This window comes from Leptonychotes weddellii, chromosome 1 (genome assembly GCF_054177405.1).
Source record: "Leptonychotes weddellii isolate Sample4059 chromosome 1, ASM5417740v2, whole genome shotgun sequence".
In the NCBI taxonomy this organism is placed as follows: domain Eukaryota; kingdom Metazoa; phylum Chordata; class Mammalia; order Carnivora; family Phocidae; genus Leptonychotes; species Leptonychotes weddellii.
Genome location: NC_138369.1, coordinates 27,332,811 through 27,357,163, shown reverse-complemented (window position 1 = coordinate 27,357,163; position 24,353 = coordinate 27,332,811). Strand labels below are relative to the sequence as shown.

The following is a 24,353-nucleotide window of genomic DNA, read 5'->3' as shown; positions in this document are numbered from 1 at the left end:
AGTCTGCTTGAGTTTCTCTCTGGAAAAAGAAGAGAAAACAAAATTACAGCTTGCAGAGAGAAGAAAATAATAAAGATTAGAGCACAAAATAATTAGAGAAAGTAGGAGAATAGAGAGACTTTAAAGCCTTTGAAACTTTACTGATTATAGTAATTATATTAAGCCTTTACCAGAAGATGTAATAAACAGGATTATTTGCTTTTCATAAAATGAATGACATTGTTTCTTTTGGGTTTTTTTTAAAGATTTTATTCATTTATTTGACAGAGAGAGACACAGCGAGAGAGGGAACACAAGCAGGGGGAGCAGCAGAGGGAGAGGGAGAAGCAGGCTTCCCGCCGAGCAGGGAGCCCGACGTGGGGCTCGATCCCAGGACCCTGGGATCACGACCTGAGTCGAAGGCAGACGCTTAACGACTGAGCCACCCAGGCGCCCCAGTGACATTGTTTCTTAATATATTAAAAACCACGCAGTTTTCAACATGGCCTCCGCACACCTATTGTAAAAAGCTAGTCTTTGTGAAAATATCCACATGCTCTCTTTTGTTCAGTTGAAATTTAACCAAACCATGAGCCCATTTCAATCCCTAGCTCTTGAGAAATCTTGCTCAAATAGAGCATGTTTTAGGGCATCGATCAAATCCATGTCTGATGCCTCAAACCACCACTTCCTGCTATGTGACCTTGGACAAGTTGCTCAATCTCTTTGAGACTTAGTTTCCTCATCTGTAAAGTAGAGGTTAATTTTCTCATTTTGAGAGGAATTGTGAGACAATATACACAAAAGAGCCTAGTTCAATGCTTGGCCCATAGTAGGTACTTGATTAGGATGTATTCCATAGTCATTTGGTGACTTAAAAATGGACAGCCTAAATACCCCTATGGCGTGGGTGTAATATACATGGATATACTCACAAGAGACCGGCAGAAAAGGATATTATATGGAATCCCATTGTGTACCAGACTTTGGGCTAGTTATGTGATCTATGGCTACATATAACTTGTTTGACAGTGTGGACCGATTTCACTATTTTAACACCTGCTAAAACACTCAACTTGGGCAAAATACACGTCCTGGCCTAAATGGGTTGTTTTAGCGATGGTTTTTATGGTCAAATATTGAACCCTTCAAATATGAAACCACTTCTGGCTTAATCTTTGTTGTTGTTGTTATTGGTGCAATAAACTCTCTTCTTTGTATCTTAGGTAAGCACACTTGTCAGGTGTATGATTCTGTGGCCTGTTTTAGACTACAGGATTCTGGCATTAAAACTTTAAAGCCCATTTATGAGATGATAGGAAAGATAACAGATTAAATTCTGTTCTTGCTCAGAGCCAGGCACTTTTATGCTTATTCTGTTTGTTGTGTGGTTGATGACTTCGAAAATGAAGATTTTCTCCAGCAACACAAGCTTCAAGCCGCATTGTGGACTAGCGCTTCCCAAAACATTAACATGTTTTGTTAAACTGGAGATTCTGATTTATCGGGGCTGGAGTGGGGCCAGAGAGTCTGCATTTCTCACAGGCTTATAGGGGCTGCCAATGCTGCTGGTCCGCGGACCTCACTTTGAGCAGCCAAATTGTACAGAACTGAGGACGTAGCTAGGCAAGAGTCAGAATCTGGCATTGCACATCACAGCCTCAATGGCCTGTTCATCTTCTCTGAGTTTAATCAACTTCCCTAACTGAGCCCTGAACTAAATTAATTAAGATCAGAGGCGACAAATAGCAGTGATTCTATTCTTACATTTCATGTAAAACAATGATTTCATGCGGTAATAGAAAAATACCTTGTCATGCGTTTTCTAGAGTCCCTTTGTATTGTCTGTTAGCCTGGCCACCTCTCAGACCTCTTTATCCTGCAGCTCATTGAATAGCAAAAGTGGTGTATAGGAAACATCTCCATTTCCATTCTGTAAAGCCCAGTACCTGTGCTGGCCCTTACTGTATCTATGGCAAAGAACAATGAATGGAAGCCAGTTACATTCCAACAAGACTTTTGTTACCAAATGAAAAGAGTCATAGGCAATTGCTTCCCTTAAACTCCTGCCTGATTTCCTAATACCTTAAGTGAGCATTAATGGAAACTTCCAGGGAAGCTAATTGCAAGTCCTTAGTCATTTAGAGGGGAGTGCAGGTTGAGTTTCCTCCGTAGAGTCCACAGTGTGTAGAACTTGATTTTGTACGTAATTTGACAACAGAGGCATCATCTTTTAAGATGTGGCAAATTAAATTCTTAATATGAAGGAGAAGTGGTTTGAAATGTAATGCATACCCTCCGATTTGTTACAGAACACAAAAATAGTCACAGCAAAGACAAGAGGAAAATGAGAACAAGAAGATGGGGAGAGAGGCGTAGCCTGGCTGATGACGTGGCGATATTAAAAAGCAGCTTAGCAACAAAGGCGCTTTCTGCCTATGCCAACAAGACGGACAGCACCAGGGATAAGAGGACCCACAGAAGAACAAAACGTTTTTTATCCTACCCACGGTTTGTAGAAGTGATGGTGGTGGCGGACTACAAAATGGTTGTATACCACGGAACAAACCTTCAACACTATATTTTAACTCTAATGTCAATTGTAAGTACATTCAAAAGAAGGTGATTTATGAGGTCCCTAAATGTGCCATTGGGAAATGGGTTTCCACCCAGTGCTTTGGAGGATCATTCTCAGGGCTGGCATTTCAACGATTCAGGCAAGTGACTGAAGAGAACATCAGATGATTTATTGGTTGCCTTTTTATAATAACAATAATGGGGACAGGGTGGAGTGTTTATTCTGTTAGGCAATGGGCTTCGTAGTTAAAAGGCATCATTTCTAATCCTCCTGGCAACTCTGCTAGGTAGGATTATCACCCCCATTTTATAGATAAGAAAACTGAGCCTCAGAGGAGTTAGGCCACTTGCCCATGGTCTTATGAAGCTAGTAAGTGGCTTAGAGACTGCATGTGACCTCTAGATGGTCCACTTCCCAACCCCAGTGCTCCTTGTCTGACATACACACTTGCACGGCCAGCTATGGGTCTAATTAAGTGGCCTTGGGATGAGGCCCACAGGATCTCTCCCTTTCTATTTTCCTACTCTCACTTTGAATCGAAAAATCAATAGAATTACATTATTAAAAAAAAAAAAATCAAACAGAACCAAAGACCAGTCATGAAAAAGAAGTGTCATTACCTACCCTGGCCCCTTCCAGGAGGCAACCACCGTTAAAAGTTTTTTTTTGCATATGTGTCTAACCAGCACTGCCCAGTAGAAATATAATGCAAGCCACATATGTAATTTAAAAAAAAAAAAAGTAAAATTAGTTTTAATGATGTATATTAATTTTTGTCAAAATGCTATCATTTCAAAAATTGCTAATGAGATATTTTAGTTTCTTTCCTACAAAGTCTTAAAATTCAGTGTGTGTCTTACATTCAACAGCACATCTTATTTTAGACAAGCCACAAGCCACACTTCCAGTGCTCATTGGCCACATGTGGCAAGTGGCTACCATATTGGACAACACAACTAAATATGTATGCACATACAACGTTTCTCAAACCAAAATAGAACATTCTAATACACTGTTTTACATATTGTTCTTTCCTTTTAAAAACATTGGAGATTGTTCTATAGCAGCCCATACAATCTACCCTCATTCATTTTAAGACTCAACACAGCATTTATTCCAATGGATTGACCTTACTTTATGTGAACGGGAACATACTTTGAATAAATTCCCCCAAAAGGATGTGAAAAGCAACCATGTTTGGGACCTATGCTTTTAGAGTTCTTCTTCCCTCTCCTTGGCCTGTGCTTCTCCTAGTCTTTCCCCCTCCCTGCTGTGAACCACTCCCTTGTGCTCCCCACCCCACTCCTCAACCTGCCTGCCCTGCACTCCCCCCTCGCCTCCCTTCCCCATGCTCAGTCCCCCAGGCCCCAGCCCTCTCCTGTCCTGGAGGAAGGAGAGGAAAACCTAATCACACCTTGCCCAGACTCAAGTCTATTTCCAGCCCATAAATTCAGACCTGTCAGAAGAATTTCAGTTATGAGCCTGGATTTTGGGTCAAATTGATGTAGTAGCTTGAGCATTCTGGCTCCGCCACTCAGCGCTGTCTATAGTCTTGGCAAAGTTACTTAAATTCTCTGAGCCTTAGTTTTCTCACTTGTTGTGCAGAGATTGTGATACCTAGCCCAGAGTTTTGCTCTGGGGACTAAATGCAAATGCGTATGCAATTTTCAGCAAGGATCTAGTACACAATAAGCATTCAGTGAACATTAGCTCTCATAATTAACGATAATAATGAAAGCAAAACCAAACCAAACCAAACAGGTTACCAGGTTGTGAAGAACACACATGGGAGGTAAACATGAAGAACAACTGTGTTAGCCAACATGGTCAATGTGAGATTCCATAATTGGGCAATCTGGGACTTCAACTGGGATGAAAGAGCTTGCTCAAAAATGAATATCCAGTGTTTTGGCACAGAGAACTGTTAAGTTGTGTGGCAATGCAATTTCCAAGGAAAACACTTTGAAAGTTAAACTTGTTGGGATTCATTCTTATCTGAAACTGCCGTCTATGAATTTTTCAAAGAGAGTTTTAAGAAATGTTTGTTGAACTAATGCAAATTCAAAACTACAAAATGCATATGTTTGCGTGAAACGTGGCAAGAGGTAGAGCCCCAGCATAAGAAGTGAATTGCTTATTGCTTACACAGAGTTCACAATTAACCTTGAAAAATTTATCTCGGTTGCAGGTAGCCTCTATCTATAAAGACCCAAGTATTGGAAATTTAATTAATATTGTTATTGTGAACTTAGTTGTGATTCATAATGAACAGGTAATCAAGTTTTTTTTCTTCTTTCTTGTATATGTATCCGAAATGGCATATCTCGGTGGTGGTACAATGGGCCAATCATAATTCTTTTCTGCATTTAGGAAGGACCTTCCATTTCTTTTAATGCCCAGACAACTTTAAAAAATTTTTGCCAGTGGCAACACTCGAAGAATTCTCCAGGTGGAATCCAGCACGATACTGCTGTTCTTGTAACGAGGTATATGGATTTCTCATTCATCAGCTCTTTCGGTTTCCACTCATGTTGGTGGGACAAGGTCATATATTCTTGGTAGCCAGCCCCTAGTACAAGGTTCCCAAACGTCAGCACTATTGTGGAGGCTGCCCTGTGCATTGCAGGATGTTTAGCAGCATCTGTGGTCTCTTCCTACTACCTATCAGTAGCAACTTCTCCTCTTGATTGCGACAACCAACAATGTCTCTGGGGGTGAGGGGAGCAAATCACCCCTGATTGAGAAGTATGAGCCAATAGGTGCCCAGTGGGCAGGAGATGTGTCAGGCCCAACAGTAAACGCCCTTAGACCAAAGGCAGCTGCTGTTCAGGTGGAGCCAGTTGTTACCACACCACGAAGGTGTCCAGTGTCACCAACTTCTGTGATTTTGCAAGAAGTCAGAAATACGGATTTTTCTTTTAAGTGAAATCTTCCAATTTTTACATGGTAGCAACGAACTCAGAAATACTTAAAATGCCCTGTAGGGCAACAAAGAGGAGTGCTGTCCTGGTTGTATTTCCCTTCAGCCATGTTGGAGATAGTCACAGTCACTTACTCATACGTGAACTGACATGAGAGGCATTGAGCCTTCTCAGGAACGTTCATGAAGAAACTAGAATCATGGTAGGAGGGAAAGCCCAGGTTGGAGAGGTTTTCACCTGCTCTGTAGCTACCCCTGTGGCAGAAGAAGCCCTCTTGTTGTAGCTTTTAATCCTTACGTCACTGGTTGCCAAGATTTTTTGAGTTACAAACCCTTGGCCTCCTCAGTTCGGTCTTTGTAACCACCTCCCCCGCGATGGGGGCACTGTTGTGAATGCCTAGAAGATTGTCAAGTGTTCACTTGTGTTGACATTTACTCTTTGGTGTTGTCATGGCCCTAAGTCTGCTTTGCTTTCAGACAGGATATCTGCAGAGCTCATGACAAATGTGACACCTTAGGTGAGTCCGCTGTGTGCATCCTCTGTGGCTACAACAGTTTCCTGCATTTTTATTCCAAGCCACAATTGCTTTTTCAAGTAAACCCTTCTTTTCTTTCCTTTGAACAGGTCTTGCTGAGCTGGGTACCATCTGTGATCCCTACAGAAGCTGTTCTATTAGTGAAGACAGCGGATTGAGTACGGCTTTCACCATAGCCCATGAGCTGGGCCATGTGTATGTTTCCTTTTCGCATTTTCATTTAATTCCGAGTGACCTAAAACTTTTCTTCCTTTGCATCAATGAGTATCCCCTTGATTTGAGAGAGGGTAAGGCACTTCTTGAGTCATAACAGAAATTTCAGGGTTGAAGATCCTCGAACCTAGTTGACTCTAGAAAGCTGAGTCATGCAGCGCCCCCTCTTCATCCATAGCTGATGTGCGTCTTGGGTTTAACTGCACACATTTACGATGTAACATCTAGTCTTCTCCTTTCCTGCTTGGAATTGGAGGAATGGGGCCTTTCCAGCCCACCCACTGAAGCAGAGCATCCATTAGCATAGGAAACTTTCCCGAGTAACATCTTTATCTGGGAGGGTCTCCCTTCATTGCCCTGGGTCATAAGATTTTCGCAAATCCAGATTGTTCCTGGCTATCGATAGATAAGGCTTTCATTCAGATATTTAGCCTCTGGGCACAGTGATGTCCCTCTTTCAGAGAAGAGATTGAACAAAGATACAGAGAAGAAAACTTTTCCTAACTGTGGTCACTTAGTGGTCATTATGAAATTGGCTTTTCCTTTTTGTTCTTTAGAAACAGAGCATAGCTAGAACATGGGGTGAAACAGTGTAAATTTACTAGAAATTATTCTGATTTTTGATCTGCGTTGTTTTCTTTCTAGAATGATTTAATTACTCATACTATATCTTTTAAAAATAATTTTCTCAACAGATGTCACTGATATAGTTGTATATCGATTTACATGTCAGTGTTAACCTTGTTTAGAGGTAAATAATCTATTAAGCAAGCTTTTTTATTCAACAAGTGCTTTTTGAAGGCACCTATGTGCAATGGGCTATTCTAGAAGTAAAGCAAGATGCATATATATGCATTGTGCAGTGGGCTATTCTAGAAGTAAAGCAAGATGCATATATAGAGGCATCTCCAGTTTAGTTCAACACATAATGGGTATATTTTGAAACTAGTAACTTTGAAGCATATTTTAGGAGCACACCTGTTTTCTTTTCTCCAAAGGAAATACTGTCAGATGCCCAATATTTATAGCACAAAAGCAGCATGGCTTTCATTAAGCAGTTGTGGTGGGCCAGAGTCCTGCTTAGTCAGCTTCCTCTCTGTCCTTTTGGCTTTGGAAATATTTTTGTGAAACTCAAGGATTTCTTGGAGCTCAGTTCGAAAACTGGTCCCACCACCGTTTCCTGATACATAAGGGCTCCAGCACAATTCCAAGAGAATGGTCTATTGGGGGAGGGGGGAAGGAGGTTTATAGTCAAGTAATTAAAAAAAATTGTTTTTTCTTCCTGGTCTAGCCCTGCTTAGAGTCACAAGGCTCAGTGACATAAAGTAAAGGCTCTGACAAGTCCTGTATTAAAATAAACTGCTTAGTTCTGTTTAACTCCGTTTTCCCAAACTTATTTTAATAGAATCTTTGGGGATTTTTGTTTGTTTTGCGTAAAGTCTAGTAAATTCCTTTAGACCTTTGAATAGGAGGTGTAGATTTGACCATGAAGAATAGGGTGGCATTTCAACAAGGCAACCATTCCTGCCTCAAGAGACCAGAATGAGGGAAGTGAGAGATAGGAATGATTCAGAGGGTGAGAGTTTGTGTGATTAACAGATTAACAATTACCTATAATCTATGGTTAAGAAAGGTATACTATAAAGAAATATAGTTAATTTCCTTTTAATTCCTTCCTCACAAGAGCTTATAAACTCCTTTTAGGACAGCCAGTTTATGAAGTTGACATTTTAAGGAAAGTGAGAATTTTGATTAGCAAAACAGAGTATTTTCAGCCATAGAGGAGCCTCAGCTGTATAGTTCCATACAGTTAACAAACATTTCCCCCCACAAAAACCATGTCGTTTGCATTGGTCTAGGAGTTTTTATTTACATTAGTTCCCTTAAACTTCATAATCACCACATGGTAGATACTGTTTCCCTGTCAAACGACCTTAGCAAATACTAAATTGCTCAAAGTCTAGTTGTTAATGTTGGGGTACCAGCATGTAATATTGGGGTACCAGCTCTAACAGGGAAATCAGCTGGGAGCCAGATACTCAAGTTCTGGACTGAATTGTTCTAATTCTGCATTCTCTTTGACTTGAGAAAAATGTATGTTTCCCTCACTGTTAGATGGGGCTAATATATATGCACCTCATCTCAAGGGTATCAGGAAATTTTAAAAAAATGAAATAATTGGTGAATGATGAGAGTTATTAGCTAAACAAAAAATGTATTTCTGGCCTGTTAGTGAATTCTTTTTGTTTTGATGCTTTGTCTCATATAGTTAGGTTTGCTTATATTTAACATAAAATGAATATCCTTTTTTTTTAAATTTGCTACAGTACTTTGTAGCAGATTTTCTAATGAACTTTTTAAAGATTAAACATTAAGTTGTTAACAGTCATGACTCTCTGATAACATAAAACCCTGTTGGGGAGAAAAAAGGAATTGATCTTGTATTTGTTGAGTATCATTGGATGCTTCAAAAGCAGCTCCTACCTTCTCGTACCTGCTTCTAGATGCACCAAATCTGAGTTGGGAGGAATTTGGGAAATAACTGACTCTGCTGGATACAGAAGTCCTTTCACAGTCTTCCTGACAAATCCTCCACAATTTGTCTAACAGGAGAGAATATGCTTTATATATATTCCAAAACACAGGGGTTTTAGAATCAGACTGGAATGGTTTCCAATCTCAGCTCCCTCACCCCATCACCCATGTGACCTTAATCAAGTCATTCAATCTCTCTACAACTCATGTTTTCTCATCTATAAAATGTGGGTAGTAATAGCACTTTTCACATAAGGTAGTTAAATGAAATAAAGCATCTAACACAATTAACACAATTGCCTGGTACGTTGTGAATGCAAAAAAAAAAAAAAAAGTCTTGGTTATTATTTTTTAGTGAAGTGCTCAGTGAATAATATTATCTAGCCCCTGCTGTGAGCAAACGTGCCTGACATTTGAATGAAAAGAAGTTTTCTGTTGATGTCATGAAATAAACTTGATTTTATCTAGGCATGTTTGGGGTGATGAGTAAACACCAGCTCCTTCACACCACAGAAAAACAAACAACGAATGTTTGGGCGTGTTGCTTGTGTGGGGTTTCTTGGTGTAGGTATGACACTGACTTTGCAGCTGGGAACGGGAAATGGGAGCAGTCATTCTTTTAAGAAAATGGACTCTTAAGCATGAAGAACCACTATTCATTTTAACCTAGACTGATGAAGGTTTTCTATCTCGTAATTTCCATCTGGCAATTATTTCATCAGGCAATTACTGAGGAGCCCAAGTTGTTTTAGAAGAAGAAAAAAACCAGACCCAAGAGAAATGAATGGAATGGACTTGACAGGCTTTTATCCCAGCTTTTAGATGCATGTGAAACAAGTCTACACACTTCTGTCTGGCTCACTGATTTCCCTATTGCAAGATGAACTAGTGGAGGGGATTCCCCCCCTAAATGCAAAATTAGCCACATGCACCAATTTTGTGACTGGGGAGTCATCCAGAGAGGACAGCGCCTCTGAGTTCATTACCGGAGCTGAGAATGGCATGTGGGTCATAGAATTGATGTTTCTAGATTGAGAAATGCTTCCTATCATTTTTCCCCCCCATTTCCCTGGGCGAAGCCAAGAATGGCAAGTATGTGTTAATGCTGCTGCTGAGTTCCCTCCCAGGCCCGAGAGGACATTGGCCCTCCATCATAGCCTTTTCTCGGGACAGAACCTGGATTAGTTTAAGAATCCTTTTGTGCCCAACTTTTTAGGAAGCCAGTACCAATCAATTGGCATTGGCAGGAAGCATGAAACTATTTGCCCTGTCTGCGTTAAGCCAATTGAATTGGCATGCTTCTGGTTTCCATGCTTGCAGCTTTCCTTAATGGGTTTATTGTGCATGAACTTTGCATACCTTTATAATGATATACCTACACAGCTATATCATTTGTCAACCTGACCCAGAAGGAGGAGATGCCAAGACCCATAGTGAGCCTCTTATTAGAAAGCTTTTGGCTTCAAGGTTTGACACTTGACGGACTCTTTATATTCACAGTGTTATCATAACTTGCCGAATTCTTAACTCTATAAATTGGCCTTTAACAGCTTATTAGGAATTTCAACTACTGTATTCTAGCACCAACTACAGCACGCTCAGAGCATCTGCAATTCCAAAAAGGACACCTAACCCAGATAATGGGCCACTGTACATCTTTTTTTTTAATACATTAAAGACACTTTGTATTAAATTGGGTGAGAATTACGTTCTCTGCTCCACTCCACCTTGAACCATCTAGAAAGTTTTCTCCTGCTCCCCAGGATGTGGGTTCCTGTTCATAATGCAGAAGGCAGTTCATGTTTTTCTCTTAGATAGATGCCTTCTTGAAGCAGTGATAATAGCCCGGTACTTTGGTATTTATTAATGTTCCTGTCTTTGTCTCACTGGCCTTAGGTTTAACATGCCTCATGATGACAACAACAAGTGCAAGGAGGAAGGAGTTAAGAGTCCCCAGCACGTCATGGCTCCGACGTTGAACTTCTACACCAACCCCTGGATGTGGTCAAAATGTAGTCGAAAATATATCACTGAGTTTTTAGAGTAAGACTTAAACTTTCTTTGAGCCCGGGCTTCTAGTGTCTGGTCTCCGTGTAGTGAACTTATTGTGGGAAAGAAAATGTTGAGTCAAGCATTCCTTTGGAGTGTTATTTTTTTGTTGACATTCTTGGGAGGATGTAAAAAAAATACTCTTTGACATCTGTGCAGTTCCTCTCCTGGCCAGAGTTTTGAAGATTACAAACTGAGCTCAAGAAAAGGCCAGGATCTTAAAGAGAATATGTAAATGTGGCTTCGTTCTTGGCAAAGCTCTGAAGTCTGTCCGGGTCTTGGGGAAGGGCCCATGAATGTGATTACACGATGAGGGAAGGCCACAGATATTCATGTGGCTCTCACTTAATAATTTTGGCTCCGAAAAGGGGAGGGTAGTGAGATGACCCCAAAGAGGGTTATGTGGGTGGATGGAAATCACACAGACCACGAGGTTGTTGAATTGAGAACATTCTTTCTCTGTCTCTCTCTTTCCCTCCCTCCCTCACTCTTTCTCTCTCCTTCTTTCTTTTCTTTTTCTTGTTTTGTTTTTTAAGCTTCCTGCCAGGCAGCTCAAAGATCCAATTACGTTATACAATATCCCTGTGTCACAGATTTATTGCTCTTCTCTCCCAGATGTACCAAAGGTTAAGTGATTGTCCAAGGTCACTGGGTGTATATTTCTCCAGCCACAGGGAAGAGGGGGCTTATTAATCAGAACTCACCAGGTGTGAATTTTCCAGAAGAGGTGTTTGCAGAAAAGTCAAAGAACTGGAAGGTTGCTGTTTTTCTTTTTAACCAGATGACCTGACGTGTTTCTTCTTATGGTTGTTGATTTACTCACTCTTCTACTCAGCAAACATTTACTAAAGACCTGTTGCTATGGTGTTTTTGAGCCCCGTGCTTGGATGAAAAAGACGCTATCTTTGCCCCTAAGAAGCTTACAATCTATTGGAGATGAGGGTAAAAAAACAAACAGATAATTGCCCTGAAAGCAGCAAATGCTGTAAAAGTTGCATATTTCCTACTGACTGTGTTGTATGGAGAGCCAGAGTTCCATAAACCAGTTCCAGAAATAGAGCTTCAGCTTCTGGACATTAGCCTGGGATGTAAAGAATAAAGCACATTCGATAAAGGAACTATCCTCTCTACCTTTAAAATGGTGGGATAGCCTTCACTTTCATCTGGACCCTTTGACAGCCCCTTCTCATCACGGTTCTCACCATCTGTATTTTTCTGCTTTCCATAGCACTGGTTACGGCGAGTGTTTGCTGAATGAACCTGAATCCAGACCCTACCCTTTGCCTCCCCAACTGCCAGGCCTCCTCTACAACGTGAATAAACAATGTGAACTGATTTTTGGACCAGGTTCTCAGGTGTGCCCATATATGGTAAGTGTTTGGGGGCCACTTCTGCCCTCATCCATTGATTCTGGATGTTTTTAATTCACAGTTTTCCACAGGCTTCTCACTCTAACATAGACCACTGGTGGCAAAGTGGAGAACAGTCCATTGACAATTAATGACAGTAGTAGTGATGATGATGATCAACAGTGATAGTGCTCGCTGTTAGGTGGTGCTTCACCTGCACGTTTTCACTTCACTGTCATGACAGCCCAAAAGGAAGATGTCGTTATCATTTTCATTTTACATGTGGGAAACTGGGGCTCACAGAGGACAGGGTTACAGGGCTGGTAATGGCACAGCTCAGCCCTTTCCTCTCCTTGTCTCCTTTCGTCCCCACTGATTTGTCCAGGTGACCTTTATTATAGGGACTCTTCTAGATTCAGTAAAGGTCATTTATGAGACAAACCTGTTTCCCTGTTTTAGCTTTTGGCTTGTCAGGGCTGAGTCCTATGACCACGTGAGGCTTGAAATCATTTCTGATGGTAGCTCAACTGGGGGGTGTGGGATATTTTAATGTGTGTGTTGTGGGCACTTGGACCAATGATACCCAGTGGTTATCAGGATGCAAATGGAAAAAAAAATGTGCTTCTCTGAGGTGCCCCATTCTCTTCCTTTGGGTCTCTGGTTGGTTGGTTTGGTGGGAGAGACTTAGGAGATAACATGGTGAATTGGGAAGTACAGTGATTCCATGGAAATAATAAAAATGTTTGAGTGAAACCTTCCCACGATTATATTCCTTTCTGTGTTACTCGTGATAGCAAACATCCCCCTTTTACACCCCCTGAAGTCCTACCAGACATAGAAATGTGTCTCATGGGCTGCTCTCTGTAGCCCTTGGAATATTTTATCATTCATCACACCAAGAAAAAAAAAAGTCCCTTTCTAACCTATGCTATCTTGTTGGCAATCCTTGCCTGGTTCCATATCATCTAATCATATTGTCACTGACTTGTTGTTTAACCGAATTGAACAGATGCAGTGTAGACGACTCTGGTGCAATAATGTGGATGGAGTATGTCGGACTCAGCACACGCCCTGGGCAGATGGGACCGAGTGTGAGCCCGGAAAGGCAAGTAGCACCCCAATCCGTTCTTTTGTCTTGGGGCAGCAGAAATGGGCAAAATGTTAGCTGTCGGCTTAGTCACCATTGTTTAGAGTATATGCTGATACAGTGTGTTTTAGCATGCATAATACTTTTGGGGGGTAACAGGTTCAACTTTACTTTTGAAAATTGTGAAAACTTACATTATGGCATAATACTGATACAAGACACAGAGCTAACATTATTGCCTTAATTTGAAAACATCCTTTCTCTCATTTTATCATTCCTGAAATCCCGACACGCTTTTTAGCTTAATTCAGTACAGTGTTTCTTTTTCTTCTGTCTCTTTTGGAGGTGGCAGTGGAAGGCTGTTTTTAAGTTGATGGAGCATCTTAAAATCAAGGGGCATCTGGGTGGCTCAGTCAGCTGAGCATCTGACTCTTGATTTTGGCTCAGGTCATGATCTCAGGGTTGTGGGATCGAGCCCTTGCATCCAGCTCCGCACACAGCACAGGGTCTGTTTGAGATTCTCTCCCTCTCCCTCTGTCCCTCCGCCAGCTCAGTTTGCTCTTGCTCTCTCTCTCAGTTATTTTACTCTCTCAAGTAAAATAAATAGAATTTTAAAAATCAAGGAAACACAGAAATACAGTGAACTTCCTTTGTTCACTATGGAATACCAGGCTTTTTCCAGCCTGTGTTGGTCCCTTTAAGGAGCTGTGATGTCATCTGGGATATATGCAAATGTAAATTCTGAGTTGGTTATAATGGTTCCCACTTATTTGTTAATAACCAAAAAAATAAAAAAATCTGCGACTTATACAGTCCGGAAATAACAGTGCCCCACACACCTAGAAGTGTGATTAGTACAAACTTCTGCACCTGGTATCCATCTAAAACATAAAAAGTTAGTATAGTAGCGATATCATCCTCCTCCTCCTCCTCATCATCACCCAAAAACATTGGCTACAAAAAGTTTTGGACCTTAACCTGATTTTTTTTTTTTTTTAATCCCTATGGCAAATGGCATTCTTTCACTCATCAGTGATGCAAACCCTGGGCTTTAGTCTGAGTCTCTTGTCATCCTTACATGTATTTTTCCTTTCTTCTCTCTTCTTCCCATTGTCCATTTTACTCACTTCTAATATTCTGTTCTTTTCTTGTTTGCCTCCACTTTGGAGGAATGAGTGGCACTCAGAATGTTTCCATCGAAGGGTCCTCAGAAGTGACAGACTTTAACTCTCACTTCCCCGATTTTATAGAGCGGGAACAGAAATAGAAGTGACTTGTCCAAGGTCACTGAGCTCATTAGGGCAGTGTCCCCATACCCCAACCCCTCCCCACCCATTTTCCTCCTTTGCTTTGTCTGAAGGGGCCACAGGGTCTGCTGTGGTGGTTGTACCTCAAACTCACTGAGCTCCTCAGTCTCCAGTGGTCAAACAGGAGGACTAATGGCTTCCTTACTCATCTGCCATGGTGGTTGTAAAGTTACATGAGCCGGAGGGTATGAATGTTGTTTGAAAAATTTTAAAGTTCAGTACAAAAAATTAAAAATTACAATGAAGCTGATTTTATTCTTGACTTACTTGGTGACTAAGTCAGCTCATGTTCTCACTTCTTGATGGCTGAGACCTCAGCAGTTGAGAATATAGCTTTCTCCAGTAAGAGCCCAACCAAAACTGTATATGGACATGGGCACAACAGCTTTTGCAGCTTTCATTAGCTTAAAGAGAAATAGATCTCCTTAGCCAGAGTGAATTTTTCACTTTTTGTGAGATTTAACTCAGCATGTTGATGGCCAGAAGATCATAGGTTTGAGTGGGATTATGGTTCTCAGGTTTCCATGGCAGCCATTAAGAATTCATTCATTCTTACAAAATGACGATGTGGCCTCAGAGTCCTGCCAAAGCACAGTGACCCAGACGGGTGCTAGCAGTTGCTGGAAGATGACAACAGGCTATACCTAGTTGATGACTTGGTTAGTTGGCTTGAGTCAGAGCCAGCCCACTCTATTACTTAAATTGATTCCCTTTGACCTCAGCAAAATCACTGGTCTTGTGTTATGGTTCTTAGCCAGTCTGAGACACCCACCTACTATGTCTATTTCTGATATATGTTATTGCTGGAAAAACCATAACAAAGACTTTTCAGTAAGAGGATGAAGTGAATTATATTTCGTGAAATTGCGGTGAACAGGCTGCCAAGCTCACTGTAGGGGTGTGGTATCCCAGTCAACCCTGCGACACAAAAGAATTCGGGAGGACGTCTGTTGTATCTTTTTCTAATCTTCTGTTTTTGTAACAGAAGCAGAAGATAAGGGATTGCAGGGTAATCTTATACCTGAGGGATGGGGAAATTTGGGAGGTCTTTCAGAAGTCGTTTTCCATGTACACTTGTGTTTAGCAAAAGCAAGAGACCTCAAGGCATTCCAAAGGGCAGGCTCAGAACACTCTCTGAGAAGCAACTATGCGGAGAACATGATAGGTACGCTGGTAGTTCTGTTTTAGAAAAAGTGGCTAGCAGCTTTTATTAAAGATGTAGGCATATATGTGTTTATTTCCCTCAAGAGCATTTATGCATGTTGCAAATGCCAAAGATGGTGGGTTGTTGGCATAGAAATGCTTTGTGTTTTTTTTCATTTTGTTCCGTTTTCTTGGAATTAGCAGTAAAATCCTATGCCTTTTCTCCAGCCGATTCTGACTGCCTTTGAGGTGGGGGTTAATTTTTTTGTTTCTTTCTCTTCTTTTGGCCCTGCTCCCTCAGTAGTGATCTGTCTTGGGCTGCTGACACAATGTTATTTTGATGAATGACTCTAATTCTCTTTATTTTCTCCATTCTCTTGTTAAGCCCATTAACATTTCATTTTAACCCCGTTCATGAGTCTGAGGTTTGAAACTCTTGTTTTAAGCCTCCTTGGGACAAAATTGACCTCCAGGTTCCTCTTCCAACCTCCTAAAAGAGATGCGTTTAGGGAAAATACCATTTAAATTGTTCTGGACACTTTTAGAAGAGGTTGGCTCTATTTTGGCTTGGACTCCACCAGCTACTTAGTGCTTTGTTATGATGTAGTGACTATTCCAGTATGTTAAGAATTGTTTGTCCAATTTGCCTGGTAAAATAGATTATCTTGGTAAATAGCTCCCAAACAGCCCTGATTTCCAGCCTCTGTCACTTCAGGCACTTTTCGTCTTATTCTAAGGTTATTCTTCTCCTTCTCTTTATACCCATCAGTGGTCATATCAGTAAGGAATACTTGATTTGCCGACCAGTTTTTAATTAGAAGTATAGGAATTTCTTGTTACTTTGTAGAACTTATAAAATGTGTTTCTAGCAGCAAGATTTGAGGGCTGAATCTGAGGGTCATCTGCTATGACCCCAATTGAATATTAACTAGGAATTTTGTTTAGGTCAGACCAAATTATAGTAATGTAAACAAATTGGCTCTTTTCTGACACAAAAAGAAACTAGTCCAAAACTAGGCAGGTTATGGAACTGTTGTGGCAGCTCCACAAATCTCAGAGACCCAGGTTCCTAATTTCTTCCTGTACAACTATCATATGCAAATGGACTTCATCCTCAAGGTCACAGAGTGACTGCAGCAATTCCAGCCATTAAGTGGGAGTTCCAGGCAGAATGAAGGCAAGGGGCAGGTGATGAAGAGGCAAAAAGACCTTCCCAGGAATATCGCCCAATGAAGTCGCTGACATCTCTTTGACTGCTCTTATCTGTACAAGATTCTGGGGACATATAGATTCTGTTTCCAAGGATAAAAGAGAGAATGGGTATTGAGTGGACAACTTGGGAGTCTCAACTTCACCTAACCACGTCATTAATCTTGCTTTTGTTTTAATTTTGTCTTTGTTTACATGCCAAAATCATTGTCCCCATTTGCTCGCAATTGAGAGGCCATACATGTCACAGTGAAGAGTGTACTCTCGAGTCAGATTGTCTATGTTTCGGTCTTGACTGTGCCCCTTACTGATGTTTGGCATCAACTTGTCTGTGCCTCCATTTTCTTTTCTGTAGAAATGGGGGTAATAAGAGTACCTATTGCATAGTGTGCTAGGAAGACTAAGTTCATATATATATATCTATGCTTAGAACAGTGCCTGACCAATCCTAAGAACTGTGTGAATGTTTGCCATTATCCTACTGACTTTATTTAAGTCAGGTCCCCTATGGGTTCCGCTGTGTACTAGGTGCTTCAGATACGTTGTGTCTCGTGTTCTACTCAAGACAACTTTGGCAGGTTGATCTCCATTTTTCAGCTGTGGGAACAGAGTCAGGGACTCACCTAGGGTTACAGAGTTAGTCTGTGGAAGAGCCATGGCTCCCCACCGGACCACTGGCCTGCCAAGCTTTGTCCTTCTAAGGCCTTTGCTGTCCAGTATGGCAGCCAATAGCCACAGGTGTCTAGTGAGCGCTTCAAATGTCAGTCTCAACCGAGATGTGCTTAAGTGAAAATACACACCAGGTGTTGAAGACCTAGTATGAGAAAAAGAATCTTAAAAAACCCATAATTTTATCTTGATTCCATACAGAAATAATAGTGTTCAGATATTTTGAGCTAAATAAAAGGTATTAAAATTAATTTTCATTTTCTTTTTACTTTTTACTTTTATGTGGCTTTACTTAATGTGGCTTCTAAACATTTAAAAGAAATTTTAAGTATGTGGCTTATGGCACGTTCTCACTGGATGGTGTTGCTGTAGACTAAACTACCTTTCTCATTTATTTTTACGTGCATATGTTCCAATAAATGTTCACAACCTCTGTAAAGACAAATATAAGAGGATGTCAGAGAATAATGTCATCACCTCTCCCTCTGCCCACATTTCTTGGGTGTGGCGTTGCCCAGGATCTTTGAATACAGAACCTTTTAAGCCTCAGCCACACAGCCCAGGGAAAGGGATACAGATACTCCAGGAGAATCATTGCAAGAGAGAGGGCGCTGCAAAATAGAGAAAGCGTAATTGCGCTCTCTGAATGATCGTTCACCCGAGCCTTCTGTGTGGCTGCCCCTTGAGTTGGGGACCTTCCCCTGCATCTTATGTGCTGTCCACTTTCCCAGCACACTCCCCCCTCCACCCCGGCTGCTGTGGGCCTCTGCCTCTGCCTCTGCCCTCCCTGCAGATAAATCACGGCCGGCGGCCACCGTCAGCTCCACTTGAGAGATCTGAGTGAGCCGAGGGGCATCACCCTCCTGCGGTCACTGCCTCTACTCTGCCTTTGTCCGCTGCTCAGTGACCTCGGCTTTGTGTCAGGGCCTCACTCCCCAACAATGGCAGAGGGTTGAAATGGGCTTCTCGAATCCCTTGTCCTGCTGAGGAGTTTTATTCTGTTTTGTTTTGTCTTAAGCATCATGGCCTTCTTCCTGCTGTAGGCTGGAGAATCTGAAACCATTAGTAACAAAAAAGCCATAAAGTTTAGGGCTCTCTGTAATATGTCCATTTTGCTCTCATCTCATCCTGTGTGCTTTGGTGGAGTGAGTTTATAGGAATCACGTAACTTGCTTTTTTTTTTTCTCTCCCACCTAATTAAAATTGGCTTTTCAAATCCGCGGGGAGCAATAAAACATATTTTACCAGGCTCACAATGTCTCTGAGCCTTCTTAATGGAGATTCGCTCTACAAATCCAGGAATTCAGGAATTCGTGTTGGCCCCGTCTACAACCAGTCTGCCCACTTCCTCTCCTCATTTTTCCAAGTAGACTAATTGAGCACTTCGAAGCCGGCCACTGGAGTTAGCCTGACTGCCTGGAGCCAACCACTCATTGGCTGGTTTTATTCAAGCAAGTGGTAAATGAAGACAGAACCTAAAATCCATAAGTACGACATTAAAATCCCTACTGTTTCCATTATTCATATAGATGATGAAATGGCAGCATTTCAAACCAGCACATGGTGGGGTTGGGAGGGGGGGACATGAAGTATGGTATATACTCAAAAGGACAGCGGGTCCTATGATGTCTCCAGCACCGAGCTCTCCCTCACTGTTCCCCTTATTAAATACAGCACTGCAAGTTTGGATTTTGTGTCCCCAAAGAAATGGAGGCCCCCGTGACTGATGGATCCTGGGGAAGTTGGAGTCACTTTGGAACCTGCTCAAGAACGTGTGGAGGGGGCATCAAAACTGCTGTTCGTGAGTGTAACAGACCGGAGTAAGTCCTAGAACTTCTTGCCGTCATTATCGGGAGAGCATGAGTGGCACATTCCAGAAGGGAATGATTTAGCTGGAGGCAGATGGAGAGCTCTTTCCCAGTTCGAGAGGCAGTGGATTTCTAGGGTTGCCTAGACCGATAATATCCCATCTCTTTCTTCCCAGGCACCGTCTCCTGTAGTCTGTTTCCTCCTGTGGTCCTTTATTAAAAGTTCTGTCTACCTTTGGGCGCCCGGGTGGCTCAGTCTGTTAAGCGTCTGCCTACAGCTCAGGTCATGATCCCAGGGTCCTGGGATCGAGTCCCACATCAGGCTCCCTGTTTGGCGGGAAGCCTGCTTCTCCCTCTGCCTGTCTCTCCCCCTGCTTGGCTCTCTCTCTCTGACAAATAAATAAATAAAATCTTAAAAAAAAAAAAAAAAGTACCGTCTTCCAAACCGTAGATGCTGTTGTATCGGTTGGTCTGTTTAACAAGTTGATATTCAGGCATATCTCACTGCCTGCCGAGCTTGGTATAGTAGGCTAACAAAGTGAACAGATGGATTTTCTTGAGGAAATCAAGAGATTGGACATTTCTATCCAGATTGTAGGTGTCTTGTTGCCTTTCCAGTTAACTACTAAAATGCCAAAAAGGGCACACAGACCCCCCAGGGCGGCATTAGCAGAGCCTAAGTGACAGAGCCCCAAGTCAGGAATTAGTTTTGGAATCAAGCTAGTTGTTTTACAGGTGAGACACCTAAAGTCCATCCCACGACCAGACAGTGTACAGATTGGGAGCATCCTGCTTTTCGGGATAATTCTCATTATATGACTATGGCTGTCTTTACTAGCCTAGCCTTAGTACATGTTCTCAAATGAAGTTGATGGGGTTTTTTCCTAGCATCTATCACAGTAGACATGTGTGTTTATAAGGAGATTTAAGAAATCATAATTTTACCGTAAGGAATGACATCAAATTTTGTATGGATCTAAGGTGTAGCAAATCTAAAGGGACAGAAGATAATACGTGATATTATTGCCATTGAATGTATATAGGCTGGAGAACCAAGAAGTCTTCATAGAATAGGGATAGATTTTAGATGTATAAACCAATAGCCATATTTAAGACCCAGTTGTTTTGGGATTATGTAAAGTGATTTCATGCACAGTACTCATTTATGTTTCACAGCCTACATTAGGGGTAGCAGACTGAATTGTAGACCGAAACAAGCAGGTAAAACAGGGAAGCGGGTTGATACAGTATAATAAGGTTGTCTGGCAGGGTAGTCGAGACGAAGTGCAGGGTGCTACTCAGACCTAGCTGGTTGTTCACAGGTAGGAAAAGGGCCTAGTGTTGACAGAGCTTCCAGTTTTTTTGTAAGAAAAAATATGAATCGTGTTAACCAAAAAAGAGCATAGCTTTAGGCCACCGTTGTAAGCCCCGGCCTAATAAATACTCATTAGTACAAATCACAGATGATGATCTATTTATTTTCATTTATTTTTGCTCGCAGTCCAACATGTAATATCATGTCCACGTGATATTAACCTCTACAAAGATAATTAAAGAGCTATAAGACATAGACTCTAGTCTGTAACTATGGGTATAAACACAAAACATTAGAGTATTAATAGAGTATTAATAAAGTATTTTGTGGTAGTTGTTTAAATAATAGTATAAATATAGTACATGCCTTCAAAAAATCCAGACACAAAACTATATGATATAAAAAATTTCTGTCATCATTGTTCCTACCTCTGACCTACTCCCCACGAGGAAATAACCAGGGAAAAATGATTTGATATGTATCACTTTGGACTTTTAAAAAAGATTTGTCATGTAATATGTAGTATATGAAATAAGTATTCTGTAATACAAAATAAGGATCATACTATACATAGTGTTCCACAACTTGCTTTTTAAAGTCCATTATAAATCCTAGCTGTTTGTATTGTTGAAGCTTTAAAATAAAGCATTTTAAGCTAATAGCAAATATGACACACTTTTTAAAAATTAAAAACTATTTGGTGGCTACGATGAGCCAAATTATTATTATTACAGTGAGCTGTTATTGTCATAAGGATATGAATATTGCCAACAAGTGGACATTTTTGAAATTGTGACCCAAGAATACTTCATTCAAAAGAAGTGTTTGGTCTTTTTTTTTTTTTTTAAGTCTTAGAGCAGTTCTAGAGGTAATGTGGAAAGTGGAGAGAGATAAATCACTCCATAATTGGAATGAGCCAGACAAAGAAAATCACCCAGTGTAAAGATCTCAGCAGGAAAGTATCTTGAGCTTCAAAGTAAAGCAAAGATCCTCACATTCAGAAGTTAGGAACTGATCATTAAAGACTTCAATTAGAGGTCCTTGTCCTTGCTGTTTGCTATGGGAGGTTTTAAAAGAATACAATCCACCTAGTTGAGTGTCAGCCCTGACATCATTTCATTAAAGCTCTTCCAAGTTATTTGCTCTTTGGGATGTCCCTGTGAATTGAGGAAGGAGTCTGCCTCAGAAAACTTTAAGTTTACAATGGCAGTGGTGGGGAAGTCAGTTTGACAAGAGAAAGGCACACAGGAAAGGGAAAATCAGATCCAAATCTCAGTTTAAAAGCCTGTGCAGAGAAATTCACGGAGCAGATGGTTCATTATGCAGAACACAGAAGGGGTTGCTTCTGATTCTCAAGGAATTTGAGGGGAGTGGTGGCCCCGTCACTGGCAACCTGCCTTTTCCCAGTTTGAGGAGCCCTTTGAATATAATGTAGAGCCCCATTTTTAGTATCCAAGGTATGTCTCTATTAAGAATGCTGGATTGTTTTTATTTTTTTTCACAGTATTCATGCAGTTCAAGGATGTATTTAGCATCCAGACACTTCATGTGGCATTTTTTGGTTTTTTTGTTTTGTTTTTTTTTTTTCCCCCTGAAAGCATTAAAGCTACAAAAGAGAAGTAGCCTTGCCATACACATGGGACTCTGGTGTCTTTGTGAGCAAGCTGTAGAAACCAGATGCTTTCTGATTTTGGTCAAATGGTTTTTGATCTCAACCAGTATGTAATGCTACTGATTTGCCATCATGAGAATGGGGCATCATTGTTTTGTCTTTTAATGTTTTATTTGTTTTTTAATCCCATTTATGACCCATGCCCTATAGATAAGATGAGCATATGTTCTGATCTGTAAAGACAGTCCGAGTTCACATCTATTGTCAGGAGAAGTTATTAATAGCTACCCTTCACTTTCTCTAATTGTCCTGGGTTGGACAATTAATTACATGATCACCCAATCTGTAAGAAACATGTAATACAGTAAAATCTAAAACCAGAACCACCAAAAACATAACTTAGAGTACCAAAACAAGGTCAGCATTGGAACTAGAAGATGCATTATCAGGCCCTTGGGCCCTATCCTTGTTATTTTGTGCTCTACATTGACTCTGAGCTTCTTGGTGGCTAGAACAAAAGTTTATAGAATTTTTACAGGTCCATCAAAAATAAAAAACCATGCCAGTTCTTTGGAAAAGACAAAGCTTTCCCTCTTCTGGTGCTTCTATTTTACTTTTAAATTAGGAGGTATTTAAAAACTAATAAACTCATAGATTTGAGAAAAAGATTGTGAAGTAGATATTTTCCCACTCAGGCTTTCACCATAGTAACTGCTTATGAAATCTGACCAACAAGGTAATAGACGTGTGTCTATTTCATCATTTGGCTATAAAGAATTGCAAGAAAGTTTTCTTTTTGAGGCACTGAGTTGGATAAGCTTATTTCAAAATTCAAAAATTGGTTTCTTTGGGAGAGCCACTAACTAATGAATGAATAAAGCTATCCAGGCCTATAGACCGCTCCATTTGGAAGGGTCATTAATGATCACAAGGACAGCTCTCTGGCTTATCCCATCTAATCCTTGAAGAGCTTTTCAGCATCCTCGGCAATTGCCATTAGATCCTTTCTCAAAACCCTCCACGCACAGGAAACACACTACCTTCTGGGGCTGCCTGTCCTATCATTAGAAATTCCTTCCTTGTGCTAACCCTAATCTGCCTGCTCCAATTCATTTTAAGTACATTTTAAGTACAGACAGAAGTTGAGATTTCAAACCCATTTGCAGACCAAAGTTTAGCTTTCCTTGAGGGTGGAATACACCTGTGATGATCTTTGCAAAACCGCCTCTGTAGCTTTGGCCATGTAGTATCATGAGTTGTCTTTGTATGTTAATAGGCATGGTTGTGTAATGTGCACTTGAAAGAAGGATTCAGCTTGGCTGTGCTGAATATAGTTACTTTCATTGTAATTAATCTGGCAGTTTCTGTAAGTCCTTTCCATCCCTACTTGACATGAAGTTTTTTTAAAGGATCTTAATAGTTGGAAAATATGATTAATATTTTTAAAGCTGTATTTCTTATAATTTTTATTATTTGTCTACGTGGAAAAAATACTCCTACCCAGCTAAATTATTAAACTATAACATGAATTTTTTCCATGCTGAAAGGTAAGTTCATTTGACTATAGCCTTCCCCATTACACGGTCCTTGCAAATCAGGGAGAGATGCTTTGGGATAAGAGAAAAGCCATATATTTTGAAAGGGCAAATTTGTGTTTATTAATAAAGTGTAATCTGTTTTACATAAAAAGCAAGTAAAGTCACAGAAGGAGTGTTGATACGGAAAGAAGCCTATCTCAAGAAAGGCAGCGTAGGAAAGACACCAGATCATAAGCTTTGGGTCAGGGAGACCTACGCTGGTCTGCCAGCTGGCATTTCTCACTTAATGAGCATGTCACCTGGTCAGGTTACTTAACGTTTCTGAACCCCATTAACAAACATTCAGAAACAAGAGTGCCACTCCCTACCTCACAGCATGGCTGGGCACGGTCATACAAAGTGGCTTGGGGCCTTGTACACAGGAGTGGCTCAGGAGTGGACACACCTTTACTGTAAAGGAATATTTTTCCATAAAAGACTCAGTAAATATTTTAGACTTGTGGATC

At 40.9% G+C, this 24,353-nt stretch overlaps 1 protein-coding gene and 1 long non-coding RNA gene across 8 annotated transcripts in view; one reads left to right on the top strand and one right to left on the bottom strand.

The window, feature by feature from the left end:
• LOC145716792 (uncharacterized) overlaps positions 1 to 24,353 on the bottom strand; it is a 412,414-nt gene that overhangs the window by 168,946 nt on the left and 219,115 nt on the right. The gene's annotated exons all lie outside the window — the stretch shown is intronic.
• The window catches only part of ADAMTS9 (ADAM metallopeptidase with thrombospondin type 1 motif 9), a 158,293-nt gene that overhangs the window by 26,500 nt on the left and 107,440 nt on the right, over positions 1 to 24,353 (top strand). For 5 of the 7 annotated variants that reach the window (XM_081801361.1, XM_081801372.1, XM_081801393.1 and 2 more), the window contains exons 4-12: positions 2,292 to 2,581; positions 4,746 to 4,829; positions 4,928 to 5,043; positions 5,955 to 5,995; positions 6,103 to 6,208; positions 10,658 to 10,804; positions 12,039 to 12,180; positions 13,169 to 13,264; positions 19,249 to 19,394. In XM_081801361.1, the coding sequence (XP_081657487.1) occupies positions 2,292 to 2,581; positions 4,746 to 4,829; positions 4,928 to 5,043; positions 5,955 to 5,995; positions 6,103 to 6,208; positions 10,658 to 10,804; positions 12,039 to 12,180; positions 13,169 to 13,264; positions 19,249 to 19,394 (1,168 nt within the window). The remainder of the gene's footprint in view (positions 1 to 2,291; positions 2,582 to 4,745; positions 4,830 to 4,927; positions 5,044 to 5,954; positions 5,996 to 6,102; positions 6,209 to 10,657; positions 10,805 to 12,038; positions 12,181 to 13,168; positions 13,265 to 19,248; positions 19,395 to 24,353) is intronic. The other 2 variants (XM_081801386.1, XM_081801350.1) reach the window with 1 other exon arrangement.